Source organism: Chroicocephalus ridibundus, chromosome 2, assembly GCF_963924245.1.
Source record: "Chroicocephalus ridibundus chromosome 2, bChrRid1.1, whole genome shotgun sequence".
NCBI lineage: Eukaryota > Metazoa > Chordata > Aves > Charadriiformes > Laridae > Chroicocephalus > Chroicocephalus ridibundus.
The window spans coordinates 46,045,182-46,069,435 of record NC_086285.1 but is presented as its reverse complement, the minus strand read 5'-3'; the positions used below and the strand labels follow the sequence as shown (position 1 = coordinate 46,069,435).

General features: G+C 39.1%; 1 protein-coding gene across 2 annotated transcripts; it reads left to right on the top strand.

Moving 5' to 3' along the window:
- Window positions 1–1,568: 1,568 nt before the first annotated feature.
- TCAIM (T cell activation inhibitor, mitochondrial) lies at window positions 1,569–22,478 on the top strand. 2 transcript variants are annotated; one of them, XM_063325256.1, is made up of 12 exons: window positions 1,569–1,791; window positions 3,842–3,917; window positions 6,399–6,458; window positions 7,194–7,329; window positions 7,874–8,027; window positions 9,187–9,433; window positions 10,696–10,818; window positions 13,487–13,584; window positions 15,270–15,361; window positions 17,644–17,876; window positions 18,418–18,549; window positions 21,945–22,478. In XM_063325256.1, the coding sequence occupies exons 3-12, from the start codon at window positions 6,445–6,447 to the stop codon at window positions 22,168–22,170; spliced, it is 1,455 nt and encodes a 484-aa protein (XP_063181326.1). In that variant the 5' UTR covers window positions 1,569–1,791; window positions 3,842–3,917; window positions 6,399–6,444; the 3' UTR covers window positions 22,171–22,478. The 2 variants fall into 2 exon arrangements, with proteins under 2 accessions (XP_063181326.1, XP_063181325.1); XM_063325255.1 differs by lacking the exon at window positions 6,399–6,458.
- The last annotated feature ends 1,776 nt before the right edge of the window (window positions 22,479–24,254 follow it).

Genomic DNA, 24,254 nt, shown 5'->3' with positions numbered 1-24,254 from the left:
GATGGTATGCAAATAACTCCAATCCCTAACAGTTAATCTCCCTTTGTTCTGAAACTTGTCAGCAGGAGACATCTTTGCTCTGAGGTTGCACGTCTCTGCATCAGCTGCTTCTTGACACCAACTACCTTGGATGAAAAACAGATGTATAAATATATGTATACATCGAACATTAGTAATTGCAGGAAAATAGCTTTTGCTTTTCCCCCAGAGACTGCAGAGCTCTCGGTGGGTTCTTTGCCCATTTGGCATTCGTGTTCTGCAGAACGAAGGAAACGTGAAGCACACACGAGTACCTGGATAACCCCTTCCCTCCTCTTTGCAAAGGAGCAGCCGTTCCTTGTGTCAGGGATTTCCCTTCTATGTCCCCAAGTAACATCTGTGGACACATTCTGAGAAGCAGAGGCCACTGGAACAGAGAGGGACTGCTTCCTTGCATCTGATGTTACAGGCCTTGGATTCACAATACCACAGAATCATAGAATTGTCTAGGTTGGGAGGGACCTTTAAGATCACTGAGTCCAACCATTAACCTAACACTGCCAAAACCACCACTAAACCATGTCCCTGAGCACCACGTCTGCTTGTCTTTTAAATACCTCCAGGGATGGTGATTCCACCACTTCCCTGGGCACCCTGTTCTGATGTTTGATAACCCTGTGGAGAAATTTTTCCCAATATCCAACCTAAAGCTCCCCTGGCGCCACTTGAGGCCATTTCCTCTTGTCCTATCACTTGTTACTTCGGAAGAGACCGACCCCCACCTCTCTACAACCCCCTTTCAGGTAGCTGTAGAGAGCAATAACGTCTCCCTGAGCCTCCTTTTCTTCAGGCTAAACCACCCCAGCTCCCTCAGTGGCTCCTCATAAGCCTTGTTCTCCAGACCCCTCACCAGCTTCACTGGCCTTCCCTGGACACACTCCAGCACCTCAATGTCTTTCTTGTAGTGAGGGGCCCAAAACTGGACGCAGTACTTGAGGTGCAGCCTCACCAGTGCCAAGTACAGGGGGATGATCACTTCCCTAGTCCTGCTGGCCACACTAGTCCTGATACAAGCCAGGATGCTACTAGCCTTCATGGCTACCTGGGCACACTGCTGGCTCATATTCAGCCGGCTGTCAACCAATGCCCCCAAGTCCTTTTCCACCAGGCAGCTTCCAGCAGCTTCCAGCCACTCCTCCCCAATCCTGTAGCGCTGCATGAGGTTGTTGTGACCCAAGTGCAGGACCTGGCACTTGGCCTTGTTGAGCCTCAAACCACTGGCCTGGGCCCATCGATCCAGCCAGTCCAGATCCCTCTGCAGGGCCACCCTACCCTCCAGCGGGTCTGCAGCCAAGGGCAGCAGCAACACCTAACACATGACATCACTGGCTATTACGTTTCTGTTTCACCTAATCCTCCTTTCCCCGACGCGTGGCGCTTTGCCGAAGCGCCGGCAGGGCCCCCACACCCTCCCCTCGGGCGCCATTTTCGCCCCCACCTCATCTGCAGCCCTCGCCTGCCCTCGCGGACGCCCCCCGCGCGCCCGCGCCTGCGCCGGGGGTGGGGGGGGCGGGCGCGCGGCCGCCACGTGAGCGCCGGGGTCGGGGCGGGCCGCGTGGAGGAGGTGGGGCAGGGAGCGCAGGCGCGGGCTGGTGCCGCTCCCCCCTCCCCCCGCCCCCCACGGCGGGAATCCCCCCTCGCGCGCAGTGCTGCCCCGCCCCGCCCCCTCCTGTCGCCTCCGGGGCCGTCGGCGGGGGTGGCTGCGCTGGGCGATGGGGGCCGAGCCCCGGCGGGCGCTGTCCGGCCGCGGCGGTAAGCGGGACCGGGACGGGGGCCTCGGGCTCCTCCGCGGGGAGGGGGACACCGGGGTGGGGTCGGCTCGGCTCGGCTCGGCCGTCGCCAGCTGGAGGACGGCGCGACGGCACCGGGGGTGGGGGGGCTGCGCTGAAACCGGGCCGGGCTCTGCTGTGTCCGCCTGGCTCGGCCCCTCCGGTCGCGGAGCGGCTGTGAGCCTCCTGGGGAAGGCGGGGCGGCGGGTCCGTCGGTGCCGCCGCTCTTCGGTGGCTCGGCCCTGAGGCACCTGCCCGGGCGCCGCGGAGGGCCCGGGGCTGCGCCGTTATTCCTGGCTTTCTTAACGGGGGAGGGGAGCGGGGAAGGCCTGTGACACGCATCCCTGACGGTTGTGCCGATGGAAAGGCCGACGTCGTTACCGTTAGTGAGTTTTAAACTGAATTCCGTCAGGGTTCTGCGCTTTAAACAGTTCAGACTGCCGGCGGGTGGGTCGCCGGCGCTCGGCGTCTCCCGGGAGGTGCGTCCGTCCCCTTTCGCCAGCGTTTATTTTCCCTCTCGCCCTGTTTTAACTTTCCTGTTTTCTTCGTGGTGCCGTCAGGGGCAGGTAAACAGCCGGAACGGGTAATCCCGGCTGGAGCGGCCAGGCGTTAGCGCCCCAACGTCGTCTTTCCAAAGGATTCTTTGCCAAATGCGATATAATTAACGCTTTTGGTTTGCGCTGGCAAGCATCTCTCTCAGGTGGGGTGAGGGGGGAAACTTACTCAAAACCAGGAGATTTTTATAACTAAGCAGTTAGTAGAGCACTTAAAACAAGAAACAATGATGCTTTTGTCTGGTTATATAAAGTGTCACCACAGATTAGTGAGATTCTTGTTTTTTTCCATCCTCTGTCCAAATCCCTTGAAGCTAAAATTACAGAGACAGAAAACTTGTTTTATTAGCAGAGAACTTGCTGACATATTTTAGTTTACGATTAGGACCGTTGTTAGGGACACGCAAAATGAAATAATTATTGTCTTGCCCACCTAGTTGAACATCAGAAGACAGAATTTATAAAGTATTTTGGGGGTGTTTTAGTTCTGCGTATTTTTTGTCTCGCCCCATTTGCCTCTAGTGAAATATTTGGTAAACAATTTATACGCTTAGTTAAGTATTAGTAAGATGAACTTCTAAAACTTCAGGTGTTTTGCAGAATAATCATAAGAACTGTCACGCTGTGTTGGAACAAGGATGGTATTTCTCTTGTAACTGCTCATCCCAGGTGCTTTAAAATGGCATATTTAGTGGGAATACGTTACTTTGAAAAGTGCAAAGAAAAGTATGGGGTTTTTATTTAATAAAAAAAAGTGCATGAAAACACATGAGAAACCATTGCCAGTAGGGAGCTTCTCTCGTAATGCCTAATCATTAAGTGTGTGTTTGCGCTCTGACACACTAAGTGGTTGATCTCCTGTTGGAAAACTCTCAATTACAGTTGCATAGCACAGAAGTTGCTGGTTAAAATTGCTGATTCATTTTTATGAATGCCAGCAAATTTTTGATAAAGATTTACAGGCATTGTTGTATGACAGTGTCTTTCCCTTTGGTTTTACATTGTCCCTCCATAAAATAGTTGGCATGTAAATTTTAAAGTATTGTCATTTGTTTGAAAGTTTTGGACTTAGCAGAGTAAAAATTTATGCAGAATTCCATAAGCTGTTATGTGTTGGTGCTTAAAAAAAGGCTTTATTTTTTGTTTCTATACTTCAAGACAAAAACTGAGCATCAGGAAGGGCGGGAAGCATTTTCAATAAATAACTTTTTAGGGTTTTTTTCTGAACTGGAGCATCTTTAAATATTTGGCTTCAAGTCAAAATCTGGCAACAACTCAGTATTTGTAAGACATGCTGTTAGTAGAGGAAACTGAAAACATTCTTATGAAAAGCTTTAGATTTTATGTGTGATTTCTCAATTTTATATTACTTTATATTGTGACGTTAAAAGTTATTGCCTAGCGTTTAGAGAATGCACTGATAAGTAACAGGGGGAAATACTCATGTCCGTTACTAAACAGGATTATTTTTTTTTTAAGTGAGCTCGTGGATGGCTAAAAGTTGGCTCGACCACTGAGTTGCTGAAATGTTTTGCTGCTTGAGAGCCGTGAGAAGGTATGGCGTGTTACTGACCTAATTTACCTTTGCCATATGTTTAAGTGTTTGCTTATGATTTGCATATATGTAGAACTGGTTTTGTATTTTGTTTAATGCTTATTTCTTTGGCTTTCTCATCTTTACGGCTTGAAGCTTTCATCAGACCATCCACAGCTGAAAATCCCCCAAAGCCATATGCCTATCCTCAAGTGAGACATTAAAAAGGCTCTCAATAAAACAAGGGCTTTAAAATAGCTCAATTATACGAAAGTGGTAGTCTAAATCTGAATATGATATCCAATATATCACTGCATTATTGAGTTATTAAAGCTCAGTGTTTCAAAATGAGTGAACATATCTGTAATAATAAGCTTAATTTAACAAAACCTTTCAGTGCCAGTGCTATAAACCAAAAAGTTAAACTTCAGAGACATGCAAAGAAAAAGTAAAAAGAAAGCTGAAGGGAATTATTTAATCAATAAATTAAATCAGTCCTAGAGTAAGATTGCATAATGTGTTCTTGTAGAGATTGTGTTTCATATCTTTCTTGAAGTGGAGACGGCTGTCCTCAAAGTTGTTATGACCTTGGTTTTAACAGGAAGCCTTTCTCTGCTCTTCAAATCTGAATGAAGCTCTTGGAACAATCCTTGCTCCTTGTGAGCGAAGCCATAATCATCTCTCTTGCATTTTTTTCTCTCTAAATTCATTTTAATTCATTTATTTTGTCACTTCACTTGAAGGATGCCTCAGAGTTCTGTCTTTCACCTTCAGTGAATGAATTCTTCCTTCTGTCACGCAGACTAATTTTGGCCCTTGAGCGTTTCTCTTTTAAGCAAGTTCAAAATAGACTTTTGGCTTTGGCTGGAATCCTGAGCCTTCCTACTAGCATGATAGTGTTGTTTAGATACAAAACAAGGGAAGTAAAGTTAACCATACTTTGCCATTTTTCTGGTAGAATACCAGATGGAAGTTTATGCTTAATAAACCTGGAAGTATGATTAATAGTTTCCAGGTATGTTGGAACTTTTTTTCCTAACTACTGGAAGCGGCATGCCACGTAGCTCGAGAGTGGATGTGGCAAATAGTGTATGAATAAGGTGAAGAGAGAACTGAGCTCCTTACTTCCTCCTAGCAGCTGGGTCTAGGAGAATGTGGGTTTCTTGCATGGCTCTCAGTCAAAACTGCTATCAGATAGGTAGCTGGTTAATTTACTTTTTTTTCCTTTGTTGGAAAGAATGTTTTTCCTTTTTACCATTTTGTGTCCGCTTGCTGCCAAAAAAAAAAAGAACATTTCTGCAGTTTTTTTTTCTCAGCAAGACAATTATTTGGGTGTTTCTGGATCCAGAATGGTAAAGCATATGACCAAGTGGACTTTTATCTAGTGTGCTTGGCTTCCTTTCTTGCCAGGTCAGGTAAAGGGTTTTTTTCCTGCATCGCTGAGCAACTCTGGCATGTTCTTGCCATTGAGAGCTTTTGGTCTCCATAAAAGCATGATATTGCTGTGGTAGTTCACCATCTCTTGCTCTTTTGAGTAGGATCCTGGGCTATAGTGATGACTAGTCTTAGAGTTTTTCTGAGATGCAGCCAGCAAGGAGGTAGGAGTGTTTGCCAGTAATTCATTTTATCTTTTTATCTAAATCTTCCATTTAATCTGCTCACATAAAAGTTGCTTTTAGTCATAATGTTTTGAAATTTCAGCAGTCATCTTACATTACAGGTTTTTCCATTCCACTTTCCTACGAAAATTTCTCCTGTTTTTAGCAAGCTGACTTTTAAGATCCACTAATTAAATATTTGCCCACCTCTTAGGCAGAAAATAAATAGTAGCTTTAACTGCTTTTATCTAATTGAAGAGCTGGAAAGGCTGACAGAAAAAAGGTAAAGTAAGGGTCATTGCATCTGCTTGACAACTCAACTGTTGTCATTTACTCTACCATTTGACAAAGTGAAAAATACTGCTTATTGTCTAAGCAGGAGTGTGGAGATTTTTTTTTTTTAATTAATGAAAGCAGTCAGAAAATAGTCTCATATGTTTCTGTGTCCAGGACAATTATTTTGTCTAGGATGCTGAACAAATAGCTCTTTGTAAAACAGTCTTGCTTACTATTAATAATAAAGTTACTAGTTTTATGTGAATTGGAAGCAGCTTTTCCTCCAATCTGCCATGTATAGTCCTGTTTAGGGCTTGCAGTTTGAACGTTACTGTGAGGAGTGAAACAGCATTGTATTGCTTGTTAAGCAGAATCCCCTACCCTTCTGAGTTGCAAACAAAAATGAGCATTAATCACACAGAAAATGGTTGGTCTGTTGAATTTGTTAGCCTGTGAAATCAGCTGAAGGAGAAATCTATTGTTAAATATTTACCAATTCACATTTTTTTGCTGCTTTTATATATACTGTCTCTTGGTAATTAGTCTGTGAACTTGAATATCAACTTTGAGCTGTGGCAAGAGCTTTTGGTGGTCTTTAATTCAGAACTTGTTTCTCCTTCCATTTCAGTCTTCTGTTACACAAGTGCGCTCGGTGCAGAACTGTTGTCTGATTTATGCATGATTGGAGGTATTCAATCTCTTGTACTTTCTGAACTTCCTAGAACTTTTTCAACTTTTCCTTCTGTTCTTAGCTGAGACAATCTTCTTTTCCCACCACTGAAATTTCTTTTAGTCCTTGTTTTCTTCTATTTCAGTGAAGATCAAAGGACAACAAAGTACAACCTTTTTACTTGATGTCTTGTATAAAAGAATATGTTTGGGAAAGTAGATTAATTTATTTTTAATGGACACAAGTATGTGGACCTCAGAAAATAATGCAGAACAACTTCTGATTGAATTGTGATTGTTATTCCTGGGTAAAATTTAATATTCTTTTGGCACTGCTTGAAAAATACTGGGTTTTGCTTTTTAACTTGGAGGTTCAAAAGTATGTAAGGATTGGCTTTTAAGAGCAGCTTCAGCAATAGCTGCAAAAAATACCACTAAAGCCAGTCTTCATCATTCGAACTGTTTGACTGGGGAACTTCTATTTGAGCCTGCTTTGAGAAAGTAGAGGGAAAAGTTATTGTACTTACTTACATGTCTTTAATCAGCTGTTGGCATCCACCATCTCTCAAACCTGTTGGATTTGTTCTGTGAGTCCCAACAGGAAGAATTCAGAACTCAGACTTCTAATACCAGTTTTAAATGATTATACTGGAAACTGTGAATGTTTAGTCCATTCTATCACATTTAATGTAATTTATATCAGTTTGTCACTTGATTGGTTGCATAGTACATAAACATTTTATTACTTTACTAGGTTATGTCTTGAGAAGGTATTGGTACAATGCATTCTTCAGTCAAGAACTTTGTCAGGAGCTGATGCCATCAATGCTCTCAGACCTTTCTATTTTGCTGTGCATCCAGATTTCTTTGGCCAGCATCCCAAAGAGAGGGTAAGAATCTTTTAGTATGTTTTCTTTGTAAATGTGTCGTATATCAAGGATGGAAACTTTCTAGTTTTCCTGCTGTCAGGGAAACAAAAGTAGTATTAGAATTGAATATGGTTGTTACCAGAGAACAGAAAGATGGACTTTATTTTTAATGAGGATAGATCCCTTAAACACCCATTATTTATTAGTCATATTTTCTGTTTAATTGTTATAAAGACAATACTGAATTCTTCAGTCTGATTTATAATACATGTTACTTGCACAGCATTTCAAAGTGATAAAGCATTGCATTTGAATCAATAGGTTCCTTTAAGCTTGAAAGCCTTAAAAGTGGTGTTTTGGAATGTACAAGTATGTACATCATACACTTTATTCATGCCAGGTAATTATTCATTTATGCTGAGAATATGAACTGTATCATACTTGTTAAGAGCAGCTGGCAGTTTGTAGAAACTAATTCTGCATGTAAGATTAAAAACATTTAGATGAAAAGTGGCCAAATTCTTTATCTGTAATACTGGGGTTTTTCTTTTTTTTTTTTAAACAGGAAGTAAATGAAAACTCTCTGAAGAGGTTAAATGGCTACTTGGAGAATCTACAGAAACCAGGATTTCGCTCCTTTAAGCCAACCCAGCTTACTTTTTATGTAAGAGAAAGAGAACCAAACTCTTCTAATGTTCAAGAATCCTTCAGTGCTTCAGGTGCTTTTATATCGTGCAGAATGTATCTTCCTGTATCTAAATTCTTTCAGACCATTACTTAGTCTTGTGCAGTTGTAATGACTTTTCAACTGAATAAAATCTTGTCAAACCATGAAAATATGTATTAGATCAGACAACTAGGTCCATCTCAAGTAATTAAACACCTTAAGCTGCAAAAAGCATTGAAAGAATAAGAAATTACAAAGTTGAGGTCAAGTTACAGTATGAGGAAGTAAAAAAACATAGGTTGTCGTTGTTGTGTTTAACTGGAACAGCTGGGTCCTTGTTTTCATTGCAGATTACGTGTAGTACACAGTGACAGGGTGCTTGTAGGATCAGTAGGAACTTACTCTGTAATCAGAAGTTTTACATATCCAAAGCTTCAACTTAGCACGTCATCTCTCAGCTTTGAAACTACAGAAAATATTGCCGAGTTTGGAATATTGGTTTTGATTAATTTTATTCTACATATTTTTTTCTGATGTACCAATGTGCCTTATCTAACAGATGGGTTTTGTGTTCTGTATCCTGCTAGTCAAAACACTTGAGAAAATTTTGAGGGACCCTAGTCTAGAAAACAAAATCATGCTGTGTTTCAGGAAAATAGTGGAGTTAAGTCCAGTCTCCTTAAAATAACAGTTAAACTGGCAGCTGTGTTCTGCTCTTGAGTCTAATACTTGCTTTCCAAGGGGACGGTTAGGCCCAATAGCTAAGTGATGGGACTTAATTTTAGCCAGTATGCAAGTGTAATATTTTGTTCTGAAGCTTCTGTTCATAGCCTGTGGAGAGCTGTAGTAGTACTGTGCTTCTACAGTAAATGATATCCAGAGCGATGATCAGTAATAATGTGAATTGTATAGAGCTGTTGGACAATATTGCGACTGCTAAAGCAAAAGCATCCTTTTTTGGGTTATGCTGCATCTGTAGCTAGGCTTCCAATTTATCCAATGATTCAGATAGTTAAAACAGCTCTATTTATATTTTTGGACACATAACAGTTTTAAGGTTAAACTGCACATGAATTTTGCATTGAGTATTGAAATAATAACATTTTCTAACTATGTATGCCTTGTTTGGGTTCTTGTAAGAGAGAAGTATGAATGTATGTAAAATATTTCTAGTTAAATAATACTAATTTTGTGGGACTTGTATTTTATAGGGTTTCGAGCAGTCAGTTTTACATTACATACTAGGGATCTCCTGAGCACAGTATTAGATATTCTCAACTCCTGCAGTTTATCTACGGAGCATATTCAAAGTTTGAATGTGAACTCTCAGCCCCACAAGGAAGCAAAAAGCACGCTGAACAGACCTATCAAATGGGATAAGACTTATTATTCATTTACTGGATTCAAGGATCCTGAGGAGGAACTAGAACAAGCCCAGAGAGTGGAAACAACTTTAATGTACGTAAGGCTTTTATTTAACTGATGTTTTGTAACCTAAATTGGTCTTACTCTGATGCTGAGGTTTTTAAAGGAATCAGTAAACATTCTGAACACTACAAAACTTTAATGTCCAACATGTAATTCTGTCAAACTTCTTATAATTAAAGAGAGTTCAGATGAGCTCCTGGGTTAACTGTAATGCCAGCTAAGCCAAGGCATTCTTGTCTCTGTGCCCAGCATTCGTGTTTGGTCAATCTAGTTTTGGTTAATCTAGGTTTTCAGTTTTGTGGAATATTGGTGGCGATTCAGAAGGAGACAGTTTCCACTTGCTCCAAATAGCTCCTTACCTCTTACAGGACTTCTGTAACACAAAACTATAAGGCTATTAACTTGATTGTTAATATTTCATTACCACGTTCTGTTGGGGGTCAGGGAGATAATACATGAAAACTAAGGTTAGAAGGTTTTAATTTGCCAGATATCTTAGTGTTGTGCTTCTGATTAGTTGTTCAGCATACCGACCTTAGTACTTAAATGGAACTAATTAAAAATACTGAACTTGCATTAAAGGCAGCGTGTTGTATTTTAGGAGTTGGTTGTTTATAAATTCTGTATGTGCTCATTTTGGGGAAGGGTGAAAAATACTGCCTTGAAAAACATTTTGTAACACTAAGATTTAGGTGCCATTTGAAATAAATGCAGAACTGCAGTGGTAGTATCTTCAGAGCAAAGAATACCCCTCATCCTGCCTAGCACCTCACAAATAAAAATATTACAATATATGCTACTGTAGAATACCTAACTCAGATTCAACATACTACAGAATATTTTTACTGATTTTTACACATTTACGGGAAGTGCCACAAACAGTTACATATTAACAGTCTGGTTTTAATACTTAGCCATTTGGCACTAGGCCTCTCCTTTTGCTTCTGAGTTTGAATTTTTTTCACTTAGAATACAGTATGAGAATTCAAGTATTTGTTTGTAAAAATAAGAGCATGAAAAGAAGTTTATGCTAGGAACAAAGGCTAAGTCTCTTATAGTAGCTTTTTCCTAGAAATAGAATGATGTATTTATTGAAAGTTTTAGATGTACTTCATGAGTCATGTTTGCCCGGTTGTGATTATTGACAAAAGAACTGTAAAACCTTGACCTGTTTAATCTGTGTTCATCCCAGCTCTGTAAGAGTTATCTATCTTGACCCTTTAGTACCACCTCCCTTATTTGATGGTCTGTTATGATCTACTGTTGGGTTATTTTTCCTCCTCTTCTTTCAGATCCTGGCTAGATGGTAATGAAGCAAGTGCAGTAAAAAAGCTGAAAAAGAGTTTGCCACTTAGAAAAGAACTAGAACGTTTAAAATTTGAACTCTCTCATCAACTCCAGCTGTCAGATATCAGGTAATAAATTAAATCAGTCGGACTTGCGTTAAGACAGTCATAAGTGTTGGGTAATACTGTCGATGAGCCTTAAAGGCTTATTCCAAAAGACCTATATTTCATATATGTAAAAGCATTATTGCACTGAATAAGATTTTTCCAGAAGAATTCTCCTGGGACAAAAGCTTCCTGTTACAATCTGATCAAAAAGACCTAGTATTTGTAACTAAAAGCATAGACTCCAGTTGAGGCAAACACTTAAGCACTTGAAATAGGACCTGTGTGTATGCATTAGTTCGAGTGTTTTGCTGGATAAAATTTCTCTTCCTGAATTCAAGTGAATGTCTACAAATCTGACTAGATTGGCGGTGAAATGCAACTTTGCGCATGGTACATACTGACATCCTGTGAAGTCTTAAGAAAAAATGTTATTCTTTCTAGCGTCTTGTTCCCCACACTCCAGAGGAGGAGGATATTTGTTTGCTCAAAAGGCCTGGGTACAGTTGGTGACCTTGATGCATCAGGATATTTTTCAGAAAATAATGTGTGATCTTTTTTTAAATTTTGCCCCTTTAAATGAGGATGTTCTCAAGTGGGATATTCAGAATGGGAAAATGGCAGTGAGGTTATTCAACAATGGAAAAATAAACTTGAGGGAATTATTTCAAGGGCTAGTCTGTTAAATTATTAAGGCTAAAAATCCTTTTAACCACGAATGAAAGAGCTGGAGCTTCTGATATGCTTTTGTTCCTTTCCCCCTGTGAAAGACCCTAGCTTCCTTTAAGCTGAACCCAGTTTTTGTGAACACAATTTCTAATCCTCTGCAACTGTGCTGTGGTGGGTTTTTTATTTAAGTTACTGAAACAGTCTTCAGTATTAAATCCGTTGGTTTGGTTTTATTCATGGCTTATATTTAATTTTCTTATAGTTTGCACTTTTAAAATACACAAAAACTATTGTGCTCTTTGAGGAGTTACTAACCTTCCAAGAGTTGTATTACCATAATTCAGAAAAGAACGTGAGTGTGAGGAATCTGACAGTCTCAATAGGAAACTACTACTAGTGATCGTGCTGCCTAACGCTAGCGTTCAGAGATTAGCAAAATAACGGGATTGTTGGCTTTATTCCATGTATGTTTCAGACAGCTGAAGAGAAGGTAGGATCTATAAGCCACCTTTTTACATTCCTGCCTGGTGGCACTAAAAGCAAAGTGGTATTGCTAGGTACCAGTAAATAGTTATTAGAATTACTTGCGTTATAATAGATCAAATTGCCTCAGAAGTGCTGTGGCATGGTCCCATTATCAGCATCCCAGAGTGGCTTTTTGCTAGTTAGATTTCCCTAGATGAGATGATGTGTGTTGACCCCAGCCAGCAGCTAAGCACCCACACAGCTGCTCACTCTTATACACCCAGCGGAATGGGAGGAAGAGAATAATAAAAGGAAAAGCAAGAAAGCTCGTGGATTAAGGTAAAAGTTTAATAGGTGAAGTGAAGCCAAGCTGTGAATTCAAGCAGAGCAAAAGGAGGAATGCAGTCACTACTCTCTGTTAGCAGGCAGATGTTTAGCTGCTTCTGGAAAGGGGAACCTCAGCATGTGTAATGGTTGCTTGGGAAGACAAATGCCATAACCATGAAGGTCCCACTGTTCGTCATCCTTTCCCTGATCATTTATTCTGAGCATGATGTTGTGTGGTCTGGAATATCCCTTTGGTCAATTGGAGTCACCTGTCCTGGCTGTGTCCCACCCCAACCTGCTTGCTGATGGGGGCAGAGTGGGGCGGGGGGAAAGAGAAAACCTGGATGTTGTGTCAGCCCTGCACAACAGCCAAGAGACTGGTGTGTTATCAACACTGGTTTACTAAAGAATCCAAAACACAGGGGTGCTATGGAGAAAATTAACTCCATCCCAGACAGACCAGTACAATAAGGGAATGGAAATTTCCCATTATGAGGCAATTTTATGTCAGCCAGAAGTTTGTGAAAGAATGTAATTTTTCTATACACTGGGACAACTTTGCAATTTAAATGCTTTTTGAAATTTGATTAATAGTTTGTCTGATCTGTCTGTGACAAAAGAGATGTCAAAACTATGTATATTAAAGTCACCAACATAATACCTGGCTCCTGTATGGTTTAATATATATTTATATATATACATATATAAAAATTATTCCACTGTAAAATATGATTATGTATATATAGCAACTTACTATGGGAATCATAGCAATGTTTTGGACTATGAAAGGGGGGAAAAAAAGAAAGAGGCAATGTCTTTATATATAGCATTTGCTCCTCTGGACAAACATCAGGTAGTGTACAAACAGAAACTGTGCCACATGACTGAACCAAATAATGGGTTGTCTGTTGCTATTTACTTGCTAATTCCCTTCTTATTGGGGGAAAGATTTGCAAGTTCTATTCTGTCTACCAGGTTTGATATTAATTTTTCCTATATCTGGCTTTATTCCATTTTATTATTTATTACTTTTTATTTATTTATATCTGACTTCATCTGGGTTTATTCCTTTTTTTGGCACTCACTTTAACACAGATTGCGAAATTTTATTTAGGCATTTATGTGTTAAAATAGCATATGACACGGACAGCTTTTCAGTAGGTCTTTGCTTTTGTTACTGATGAAGAAGTGTTATTTTGTTTTAGTTGTTGAATTGGGTTTTTTTATTTAGGTGGCAGAGAAGCTGGGGTATTGCTCACCGCTGTAGCCAACTACACAGTCTAGGTCGCTTAGTCCAGCAGAGACCTGAAGTATTAAAGCATGTTAAAGGTATTTCTGTTGCTTGTTTCATATATCCTAATATAGTATTGATTCAAAGATGAGCATGAGTCTTCTGTGACAAGGGAGCTCTAGTGCTTCTCAAGAATGCTTTTGATAACTGCAAAAAAAACCTGACGGGCTTACTGAACAGCTGATGAGAACTTACATTTTAAGCTACTGAGTATTTTTTAAAGTGACCTTTCCTTACAGTGTATTTGCTACACTCGGCTTCTATTTTACTTCTTGATAAATGCAAACTGAGTGAGTTGAAGGCACTAGACTTAGTACTAACAATGAATGTAAAAAATCCAGACTAAATCTCTGAAAGGGGCAAAGGTAGCAATCAATTGTTACCCATGGTAAATACAAGACAAAAATGCTAGTAGCTCTCTAAAGAGCCCATATAAGGAGGGTTTAGTAGAATACCTTTAAAATCATATTGTCTTCTCTTATCATGCATTTTCTATAAAATACCTATATTGAAGTCTGTATCTTGTCAGGAAGAACTGTAATATTCTGTAAACCTGACCTACCATTCTTCTCATACAGCTGTTTGACCTGTGGCAGTAGCTGTTTTCTCTGATTGTAACTCCACATTTTATGCCTGTCTGCAGATACTCAGTTTTGAGTTGCTTTCATTTGAGGGTTCACCTAATCCTTTGTCAAAAGACAGAGTGGGTAGGACAATAAGTAGTAGTTTTAAATTGTATCAGGTTTCAAATTAGTTTCTTTACCTAAGCATGCTGAGGATTTAAAGTACTAGAGAAGTCTGTTTTGTGAACCTGCTGTAGTCTCCATCTTTGAAGATCTTTAATATTATACTGGACAAATACCTGTCAGTAATTATACGGGTACAGTTGATCTTGCCTTGGGGTACAAGGATGGACTAGATGCCTTAAAGTCAGTGTTGCTCTTTCTTAAGGATTTTGGAAAACTGATTCTGAGAGCAGGAGCATCTATTTAAGCCTTGTCTTATAGATTAATAGATGTCACTGATGACTTTTGTGTAAGCTTATTGTGATAAATAATTGTGCTTTTACCCTAAAGAATTCTTGAAAATCTTTGTACTTCACTTTAAATAAAAAAAAGAAAACAAACCCACACTGAGACTCTAAACTGATTTATCCTCTCAAAAAAATGAGCCTAGTATAATCCTTTTGTGTTGTCTCTGTTCTTTCTTTAAAAAAAAAAAAAAGCAAACAAACAAAACCCCCCACACCTAATGCGAAGGTGTTTCTCATGGCTTGCATATTGCAGAGAGTTCTGAGAGAGTAGTGTTGAATGGCTGTGCTAATAGTTCTTTGACCAACCTTTACCTTCTTGATCTATACGTAGAGCATATATTTCCAATTGCATACATTATTTGTACAAATTCTTTGAATGTGCTGTCTGCTGAGATTTTCTCTTATTTAAAAAGTAATCTTTGTAAGAAAAGAATCCAGTTAACTAAAAATATATTAAGTTTAAACAGGGAGAAGGCGAATGCTAACTCAAGTTTGTATGAAAAAAATTCTTGAACTAGAGTTGTCAAGAATCACTCTCATATTTTGAGAATAACAAAAGTACCTACCCATGTGTGTTTGTGCTGCAGAAATGTGTTGCTTGTGACATGTTAGTGGCACATTTAAGCCTTAAATAGTTGTGGGAATAACTGCAATAACTCAAATTAGTAAAGAGCTTTGTTCAATCTTTAGGACGCACAGTGGTATTTACAGACCGTTCAGGTATGAGTGCAGCAGGCCACATAATGCTGGGGACCATGGATGTTCACCATCACTGGACCAAAGTAAGAAGATTTCAAAGTAAACGATAATGCCTCTTGTTATGACATCCTTTTTTCAACTATAACCAAAATATTAATGGGTGCAGATAACTGATGAGTAATTTAAAGCAAACACAAAGCTACTATGTATAACATAACTGTGTGCATCGCATTCTAAATTTAATCCTGTGATATACTGTTACTAACAACAATCTTTGTCAGATCTTTACTGCTGCTTTCACTAACAAATCAGTCCTACCCCTGAGCAGCTATAAAGAAAACTAATTTATTATGCAATGGTCTAGTCTGTGCAATGAGAACTGGGACAATATTTCATTATCCATCATGAGCTCATTCCCATGAAGAATTTAGGAGTTTTATTCATTATTTATTTTTTTTTGTAAAAATGAGACTTAAAGGGAGTTGTGAAGTGATCGTTTCAGTCAATGGCTGCTAACCAACCCTGTCACTCCACTTTGTTCTTTTAGGCAGGTAATGTGGATGTTGCAGAAATTTCTTTAGTGGCTATGTGAATTCTGCTGCTTGCAGAAAGTTCAGAGCTGGCAAGCTTTCTAACATCGTAAGTGATAAAGTATTTATGCAAAGCCACAAATAAAATACATGGTCATATCAGCATGTCACTCAAGGAAATTTTCTTCAGTCTCAGTTGCTGAAATATTATTCATAGTTCTATCAAAAAATATTTCTTCGTAAAGGAGATAATTGGTGGAATTTCATAGTTGGGAATTTTCACCCAGCTAGACTATCAGAATATTCTATTTCTGTATTCCAATCAATTAATAATATGAAAATTTAGCACTCAGTCCGAAGCTTTCTTTGGTAGTTGTTTGAATTTTTGCCAGTATCTGTTTCACTGGGAGAAAACAAACTATGGTTTGTTAATGTGAATGATTTACAAAGAACTTAAACTGAGAAACTAAAATTTAATGCAAAACTTCCTACTCTGAGATTTGCAAGTGTTGGTAGTTGTTGGAGTAAAAGTGTTCTTCTGATTAATACTAAAAAACATTTCCTTCCTTGAAAAGAGAAATGCTTCCTCTTTTGAACTTTTCCTGAGGGTTTTTCTGAAGGAGTCATCTATCCGCGCAAAGTATTGTACAGATGGGACAACATGTAGAGTTGGCTGTGGTTATAGTATTTGCTTTGAAAGACAGAGGAGAGGTATGTGTTTGAATCTGAAATCAAGGGCTTTTTATTTTAAAATGCACTGAAGATCATGTTAAGTGATACACAGAAAAGTCAGTGAAAATCTGTGTGAGGTTGGTTAGTTGCTTGGTTTTTAGAGACCAGATTTTTTTTTTTTTGTCCAATTCTAACTCATTTTAGAAAGCAGTCCTAAGTGCTAGTACTTCTATTACTAATTATTAGAAAAAGGAAGCCATAGTGTCCAAGTCAATCTGTAGAATGCTTGGTCAGAGGCACAGTATTTAGAGGATTTTTGCAGTTTTTCTCAGTAACAAATGGAGATGTCGAAGCAATGGATTTTATTGTGCCAAAAGCTGCTCTGATTCTGCTACTGCCTTGGATTTCTGAAGAGATTATTCTGAAATCACTTGACTTGTTACAACAGCATTATTTTTTCTGTGGAGAAATATGTTCTAGTAATAACTGGGTAGATGGTAAGTAGTGACTATTACTACAGACTTTCCTTTTTCACTTATTGCCCTGTTCCAGCCTTCTCCCTGTCACACTTTCTGTGTCTCAGCTTCCAAGTCTGATCACTTCTTAACTTTTTCTGGTATAGGTTTTGTAAGTTAGAAGTCTGGTACCGTCCTCCTTTCTCCTCTCCCTTCAGACTCAAGACGAGCTAAGTTATCACCAAACCCTTGGAAAGAAATAGTTCCAGCAACGGAGACACTTTTATTTTTTGAGAATTGGTATAAATTAGGCTGGCAAAACCACTTTTGATTGTATGTGGAATACCACTATAACTGTGGTGATAAACATTTTATTTAAGCCTCAGATCATTATATTTTTGGATCTGGGACTATTAATTTCTGTGTATAGAGAGATAAAGGACATCCATCAATCTTGTTATGACCTTTTGGTGCCTTTATAGTATAAATACTGAAAATATGTAAGAGCGTATTCCATTATATCTTGCCCAAAAATATATATACTTGATATTTCTGATTTTTTTTGTATTCTTTGGTTATTTTTTCCCCTTGGGTTTCATGTTTGCATTGTTAAGTGTCTCTTCTTTTATAGTTTCTTGCTATTTCTTTAATTTCTTAAAATTAAGTTATATGCTTTGTAACATAGGAAATGTTTGTATGTGTGCACAGATTTTTGAGAGACTGCCAAATTATTATAAACTTCAAAAAAGGCTGCTGTTCTTGGAAGATCGCATAAGCCAGCTTCTGGGAGGCATACAAGTAATATATATTGAAGAACTGCAACCCCTGTTGACTCTAGAAGAGTACTATGAGACCCTGGACAATTTCTATAATAAATTATGTGACAGTAGACTACCTTTTCATCCTCGCAGTCTGCGAGGCTTGCAAATGATTCTGGAAAGGTAGGTGTTTGTAGGAAAAGTTTCTTCCTTTTAGATCTTTTTCTCTCTTTTTTTTTTTTTTTTGTTACTGTGATTATTGTTCTCACTAAGAAGAAAACTGGTATAATCAAAGTCACTAATATGTCCACATCTGTTTCTGAAGGTTTTAAGTGCCTTTTTATAGGGTAAGAAGAGTCATATTGAAGAAAATCTGCATGTTTCATTCAAGTTAAAATAAAAGTTCTGTCTTTATCTTACAATGTGGTGTGGGGTTAAATCAAACGTTTTATGCTGTCAGGTCAACGCTCAGCTGTGTATGATGGTGCTGCTGTTTATATTTTTTGAGTATTGTCAACAGAGTTGCTTTTGAAATGTAATTTTTAAAAAGCTTTGTGTGATGCTTCTGTGTTCTCATGAACCAAACTTGATTAATTTTTTATCAGTTATTCCGATTTTGTTTAATTGATACTCTTTTTATCTTCATTCTGAAAGTAATTCATATAAATACTTGCATAATAAAAATAATGATACCTTGTTTTTTATTTCCATCATGTTTCATTAGTGACAGATACGCACCAAGCTTACATGAATTTGGACACTTTACAATCCCAACAGTCTGCGATCCAGCAACCCTTCAATGGTTTATTTTTGCCAAAGCACAGGAAGCAAGAGAGAATCTGAAAAGAAAGGAAGAGTAAGTGTTTGTGTGACTAAATACATTTATCTCATCAAAATCTTTGCATGTCATATATTTTATTTGGAGGAGGAGGAGAACTTTGGAAAATGTATTCATGATTTTTTTCGTGGAAAAAACTTCCATTTATGAAGTAGAATTTTACCTATCAGCTTTACTAAGTTAAAAATTTCATTGTTCGGTGAACATAAACAGTTGTACTTTATGCAGAAATAAAAGATATTTGCTTACAAGACAAAATTATGTAATTTTTTTTACAATTACTTCCCCAAAGAAGAGGTGTGTTTTTTTTAACGAAGAGACCTTTTCATTCAATAAGAAAAGCAACAAACTTCTATTAATATTACTAACATTATGACAGGAAAACAGTGAAATCTAAACTAAAAATAACTGGGACCGACTAGAGAATTACTCTTTCTGGTTTTTTGTCAGTTAGGTGAGGAAAAGATTAGTTAGCACCTAACAGGGGGAAGAAAAAAAATTGGGTTAGAATGATGAGAGAAATACCTCCTTGGTACTTTCACAGGTGTGAGTGAGGTGGGAGAGATGACAATAGTGAGTCATAGTACCATACTATTAGTCAATATTAGACAATATTAAGTCTGTGACTTGTAATATCTATCAGAACTGTCAATTTTGTCCTTGCCACCCTGTATGTAGTACGTGTCTTTGAGGATTAAGAGCATAAAGTAAAGATACTGGTTTTATTTTGAATAAAGTACTGTGATAGGTAACTGGGTGTTACTGTCCTTTTAGATGTTGTTACTACAAGTCTGTTTTTCTGCTTTGGAAAGCTTTTAATGATTTGTTGAAATATCACATTGTTGTGAGTGTATGCAGGGTGTATGGATCCAGATCTTTTTTTGTGAAGATTATTTTAGGCATGAGTCTTACTGAAGGCTTTATGGTTCTAGCTCTCTTAAGATCTGATTACTTGGGAGAATGTATTTTGGAGGTGGACTTCTGTAAAACGTGGAGGTTTGGAATTTTTCCATAACCCTAGTCCAGCTTTGAAGTTAAGTTACTTTTATCATACAATAACCGCTGAATAGCCCTCTATGTAGCTGTCCATATGTGACAGCTGGGAAAGTATTGTCTGTAGAGGTTGGGAGGGATGTTGTAGCAAATGCGTGCATTTGGTGAGCGATTTACCCAGATGCAAAAAGCCTCACTACCCCACATGATGAAGACAGTAATCCAGAAAAATGTCGTCTTTAGACTAGCAGTGAAAGAATTGTGGGACTCCCCTCAGAGTATAAGCAGCTGTGTTGTAATAATGTAAGAGCCAAGCTAAATATCTCAGCTTTTCTGTTGTGTGTTGGATGATTGCTGGTTTGTATAAAATAGTAAACAGCAGCTATACTTGGTCATATTGAAGCTCTGTCCCTATCATCTGTTTACGGAAAGACTGTATGAATGGGGCAAAAAATGTGGTGAGTTTTTTTACAGTACACCTTCCCAATTTCTGCATTTCTCAACTGCACTTGAGAAAATACTTGAAGCTGGAAATAATTCTCTCATGTTAAGAGGGTTCAATAGATCTTCTTTTTTCCCTCTTAATTGTCTAATTTCAAGCCAATTTGCACTTTATGGCTCCAGAATATCCTGCGGCAGCAAATTGCACAGTTGAATTACATATAGTATGTGTATATGAAGGAGGGAAGAGGCATTCTTTGATTTATAGACCCACAGCCTGATGATTTAATTTGGCATTGTCTTGTTCTTGTGCTGTAGGAAATACAAAACAGTTATTCTGTATTTATCGCCTCTACTTATTTTTTTTGTGGATATGTCATGTTTCCCCTTGTCTTTTTGTTGAAGTTGAAAACTTCTACTTAATGCTTCCTTGAACAGAACCCATTCTGTACTTCCGATTTTCTGTAGCCTTAGATAAAGGAAAATATTTTGAAAAATACTGGATTTACTTTGCCCAGGCAGATGAATGTTTTACATCCAGTAAATAGCATAGCGTAGCTGGAATTCTGTATGATCTGATGCACCAGAGAGTTCAAACACTGCTGCTCTAGAAAATGCTTTTATCTGTGTGGATAATGTCAGTCTTCTAGTAATGCAGGATTTAGTATGAATCTAGTTCTTCCCTTGCCTTTGTAAAGTAGCAGTTTTGTATTGTGGTAGAGGTGTGAACCTCCTTGTGGAAGTGACTAAAAATAAACCTGGAGTTCTGACTATGTGCAGCTATCTTTATATCTTTCAAGGGAGCCTGAGACTTCACAGAACAGGAAAGATTGGTGCTTGGGTATCAGAGATGGTGCGCAGGAGGGTGGTGCGGATACAGTCGGTAGAGAGGGTAGAAGATATGCTCTAGGGTAACTCACTGGCTCAGTTCAGCCCTGAGTGCGAAAGCTGGGCTCTTGTGGAGCCATCCGAGTGCCTCAGCAGAGCATAGTGCCATGCCAAGTACATGGAGATCCCAAACTGAGCTCTGGAGAGTGGCGTTGAGCCCCTTCAGTAGTGATTTTATGTGAGTCAAATAGTATCAGTAGCTGTGTCCGTGCCTAGCTTGGGCAGATTCACATCCCAGTGGCTCTGCAAACGGTGCTGCTGCTTTGTAGCTGCTCTCACAAAGTCCGGTTGGAGTTGTGGAGCATTCTTAGATCAAGGTCTGTGTCATGGGGCAGCGACAGTCGTGTTTCTATAACCAAGCTGGCTCTGGAAGAAGTATGTAGCAATGTTAATGTGGCACAGTGCCTGAGCTAGTAAGTCTTGCCTGAACCTGAACTGTCTGTATCAGATGAGCCACAGTTCCAGTGACTCTTAATTAATTCTGCGTGTTAACTTTATTTCTGAGTAGCTTGAGTTTTCCATTTGGTGTCTTACCATTCTTTGGGGTGAATGGAAAAAGTCATCTGCGCGCTATGAATTCAATATTCTATATACTTCCTGCAATTAGTAAGTTATTAACACATTTCTTATGCATCAGGTGGCCGTACCTGTCATCTGTTGTTTTTGATGACATGCAGAGTACTGGTTGTAGTTAAGAAGACAGAGCAGTTACTAACATGATTTTATTCTTAAGGCTTACACTTTTAAGGTTAAAGTACTTCCATCCCTTACATTAAAAATGGAGCTTCGTAGGACTTTTATTTTGGTTTTTTTTCCCCATTACCTGGTGAGCAAAAAAATGTCATGGTGCAGGCTTTCAAATGCGATTCTGTAGGCGTACTGTTGACCATGGTCATGGAAGCATGTTCAGTCTAACCTCTGAGTTAGACACGGGTACCAGCCTGCACAAAAATCTCAGCTGTACCATAGCTGTACATGAAGTGACACCTTTGTTTACATACATATAACCTACAAATATACTTATTTCAAGGGTTTCTTTAAGAGATTAAGTTCTAATTTTTTTTCCACTGTGTGTTGTCTTCGTTTGCTAGGATGATGATTACAGAAAAAGAGCTAATCGATACTTCCACTGAAAAATTTTCTTTGGATCGGCTGTATAAGGAACCCAGTGTTTCCAGCGCACAGATGATAGATTGTTGTAAGCGACTGCTAGAAGAATCATTGCCATACCTACAAGGCATGCACCTTTGCATTTCGCATTTCTACTCTGTGCTGCAGGATGGAGACCTGTGTATACCTTGGAACTGGAAAAACTGAGGACATAACTGATAATCAGATGAATTGTTTATTTTCTGTAAGAGGCTATAAATATGAATGTTTTTAAGAGTAAATTATTTAAATCTGTATTTTGATATCAGTATTCAACCCGCAAGTTTTCTTCTAACTGCTGCTCAAAAAGGATTGGAGTCCTAGAAAATTTGCACAATGCGCAGTATTGCCGGTTCTGGGAAAGACACCTGTACATTCTCCATACTACTGTAGGAGTCCCAGTGTATGGTAGCAGTTGTGAACCTGCATTTTTGTAGTGAGTTATGAAAATAAATTAAATTACAAGTCTGCAAAAATGTGCATGTGTATTTTTAATATACATGAAATATTGCCAGATAGATCTTCTTGAATAGCATACTACTATGCTATTTAAGTTACATGTTATCTTAAGGGATTCACTGAATGCAGAAGTCGAGTATGTAAGTTATCTGGTGGCAATATTCGCATTTCATACTGCTACCTGTTACTGAATTATAAAAAAAAAAAAAAACGTAAAGGGAGAAAACATCAGAGTACTTCTACTTTGCAGAAGAAAGCGGTACATTAACTTGGACTCAACAGTAGTTTCATATGCTGGTCCAGTATTGTTGCCTTAGAATTTCAAAATATGCCAGTCGTACTGTCTGCATTTACTTTAAAGGAGATGTCATTCTCTCTTTGTTTTCCAGCACTTGCTCCATAAATACAGACAATCCTCTTTACTTACGCTATAACAGATTGCAAATCCTGTTCACAACACTTAAAACCTGAGTAGTTTTCATGTGACATCTAAGGAAAGGAAGCGTTGATTTGTGTGGGATTGTCTGCAGGAGTAAGTACTTCTCAGCAAAAGCAAAGAGTTTGCAGGAAGGCAAACACATGGATCTTTACTGGTACTTTATTCTTTTAGAAAAAACAAAATAAAGTGTGAATCTGTGTCAACACTTTTTCATTTTAATACATGCCAAGATGCGTTTTGTATTTGGGTTACTACTTAGCAAAATATCCTTTGAGAAGAGCGAACTGCTTCATGTTTCTGGATTCAAATTCACCTATAACAACTGGCAAAAAAAAAATGGTCAAGTGCTTACTTGCCTTGTATTTACATTTGTATTGAGCAGGGAAATTGTTGTGGTTCTGTGTTTTCCTTTGTTAAAAGGCTGGGTGTCAAGTTGTTTATTATGTTGACAAAACTTAAAACAAAACCCCCTGCTGTGGTCTCAAACATGTCTGTTTTAAAACATTGAGACAGAAGCTGTGACTTTCTCAGGCCTTTAATTCAGCTGAATTACTAGCAATTCCTGTATAAGTTCTGCACATCAGTTGATAGTTTCTTCTAGGTAGTTAACTTCCATCGCATGTGACTTCCCCTCACTCCATCTAGCATTGACCATATTGTCCATGTCCCAGCTGTGCTAAGCATGTGAGCCAGTCCCGCGATATTCCCTGTAACAGCTCTTTGAAAGTAAGGTGTCTTCAGGAATAGGAGGTGTGTAGTAATTTCTTTTCTCTTGCTTGAATGGAATGACCCCTTACAGGTCTTCAGGCAAGAAGCAGCTGTCTGGTTTGACTGCAGAGGGGATGAAGAGTCTGAGGGAAGGTGAGTAGGCTCCATCAAGAGCCTGATGTAACTGCAAGGGCGGCCACTAATGTCACAGAAAGCAGTGACTAGACCTAGGGGCCTTCTCTTTGCGGCATAGAGAAGACTGGAACTGGCTGAAGGAGAACTAAGCTGTAAAGAACATTTATGAAATAGAGCGTGGGATGTTTCCACAAGTAAAAAGGGGCAGTGGGGACCCTGACCTGGAATGGGGGTGGGAGTAGGGAAGGGCAGGCAAGAGGGAACGGGACTGAGTTTAGATGTGGGAGCAGTGGAAATAGTTGCTGTTAGGCACTTCCAGTCTGGGATGCATCTGAAGCGTCTCACTGTTCCTTCTAATGGGGAGGTGGCCAAAATCCTCCGGAAACGTGTCAGCCCTCAAAGGGTGGCGTGGTGCCTGTTCTTGTGACAGTTACCTCCAGGCTGGTGTCTTGGTGCAATAAATCACATTTCCAGGCCTGCTGCTCTCCCGCCAGAAAGGTGATCAGCTCAG

Coding starts and splice junctions, on each gene's coding strand:
- TCAIM (XM_063325255.1), top strand. CDS start 3,889: ATGTTTTGCTGCTTGAGAGCCGTGAGAAG. Junction 13,585..15,269: donor AGTATTAAAGCATGTTAAAG/GTATTTCTGTTG, acceptor TTCAATCTTTAG/GACGCACAGTGGTATTTACA. Junction 15,362..17,643: donor TTCACCATCACTGGACCAAA/GTAAGAAGATTT, acceptor ATGTGTGCACAG/ATTTTTGAGAGACTGCCAAA.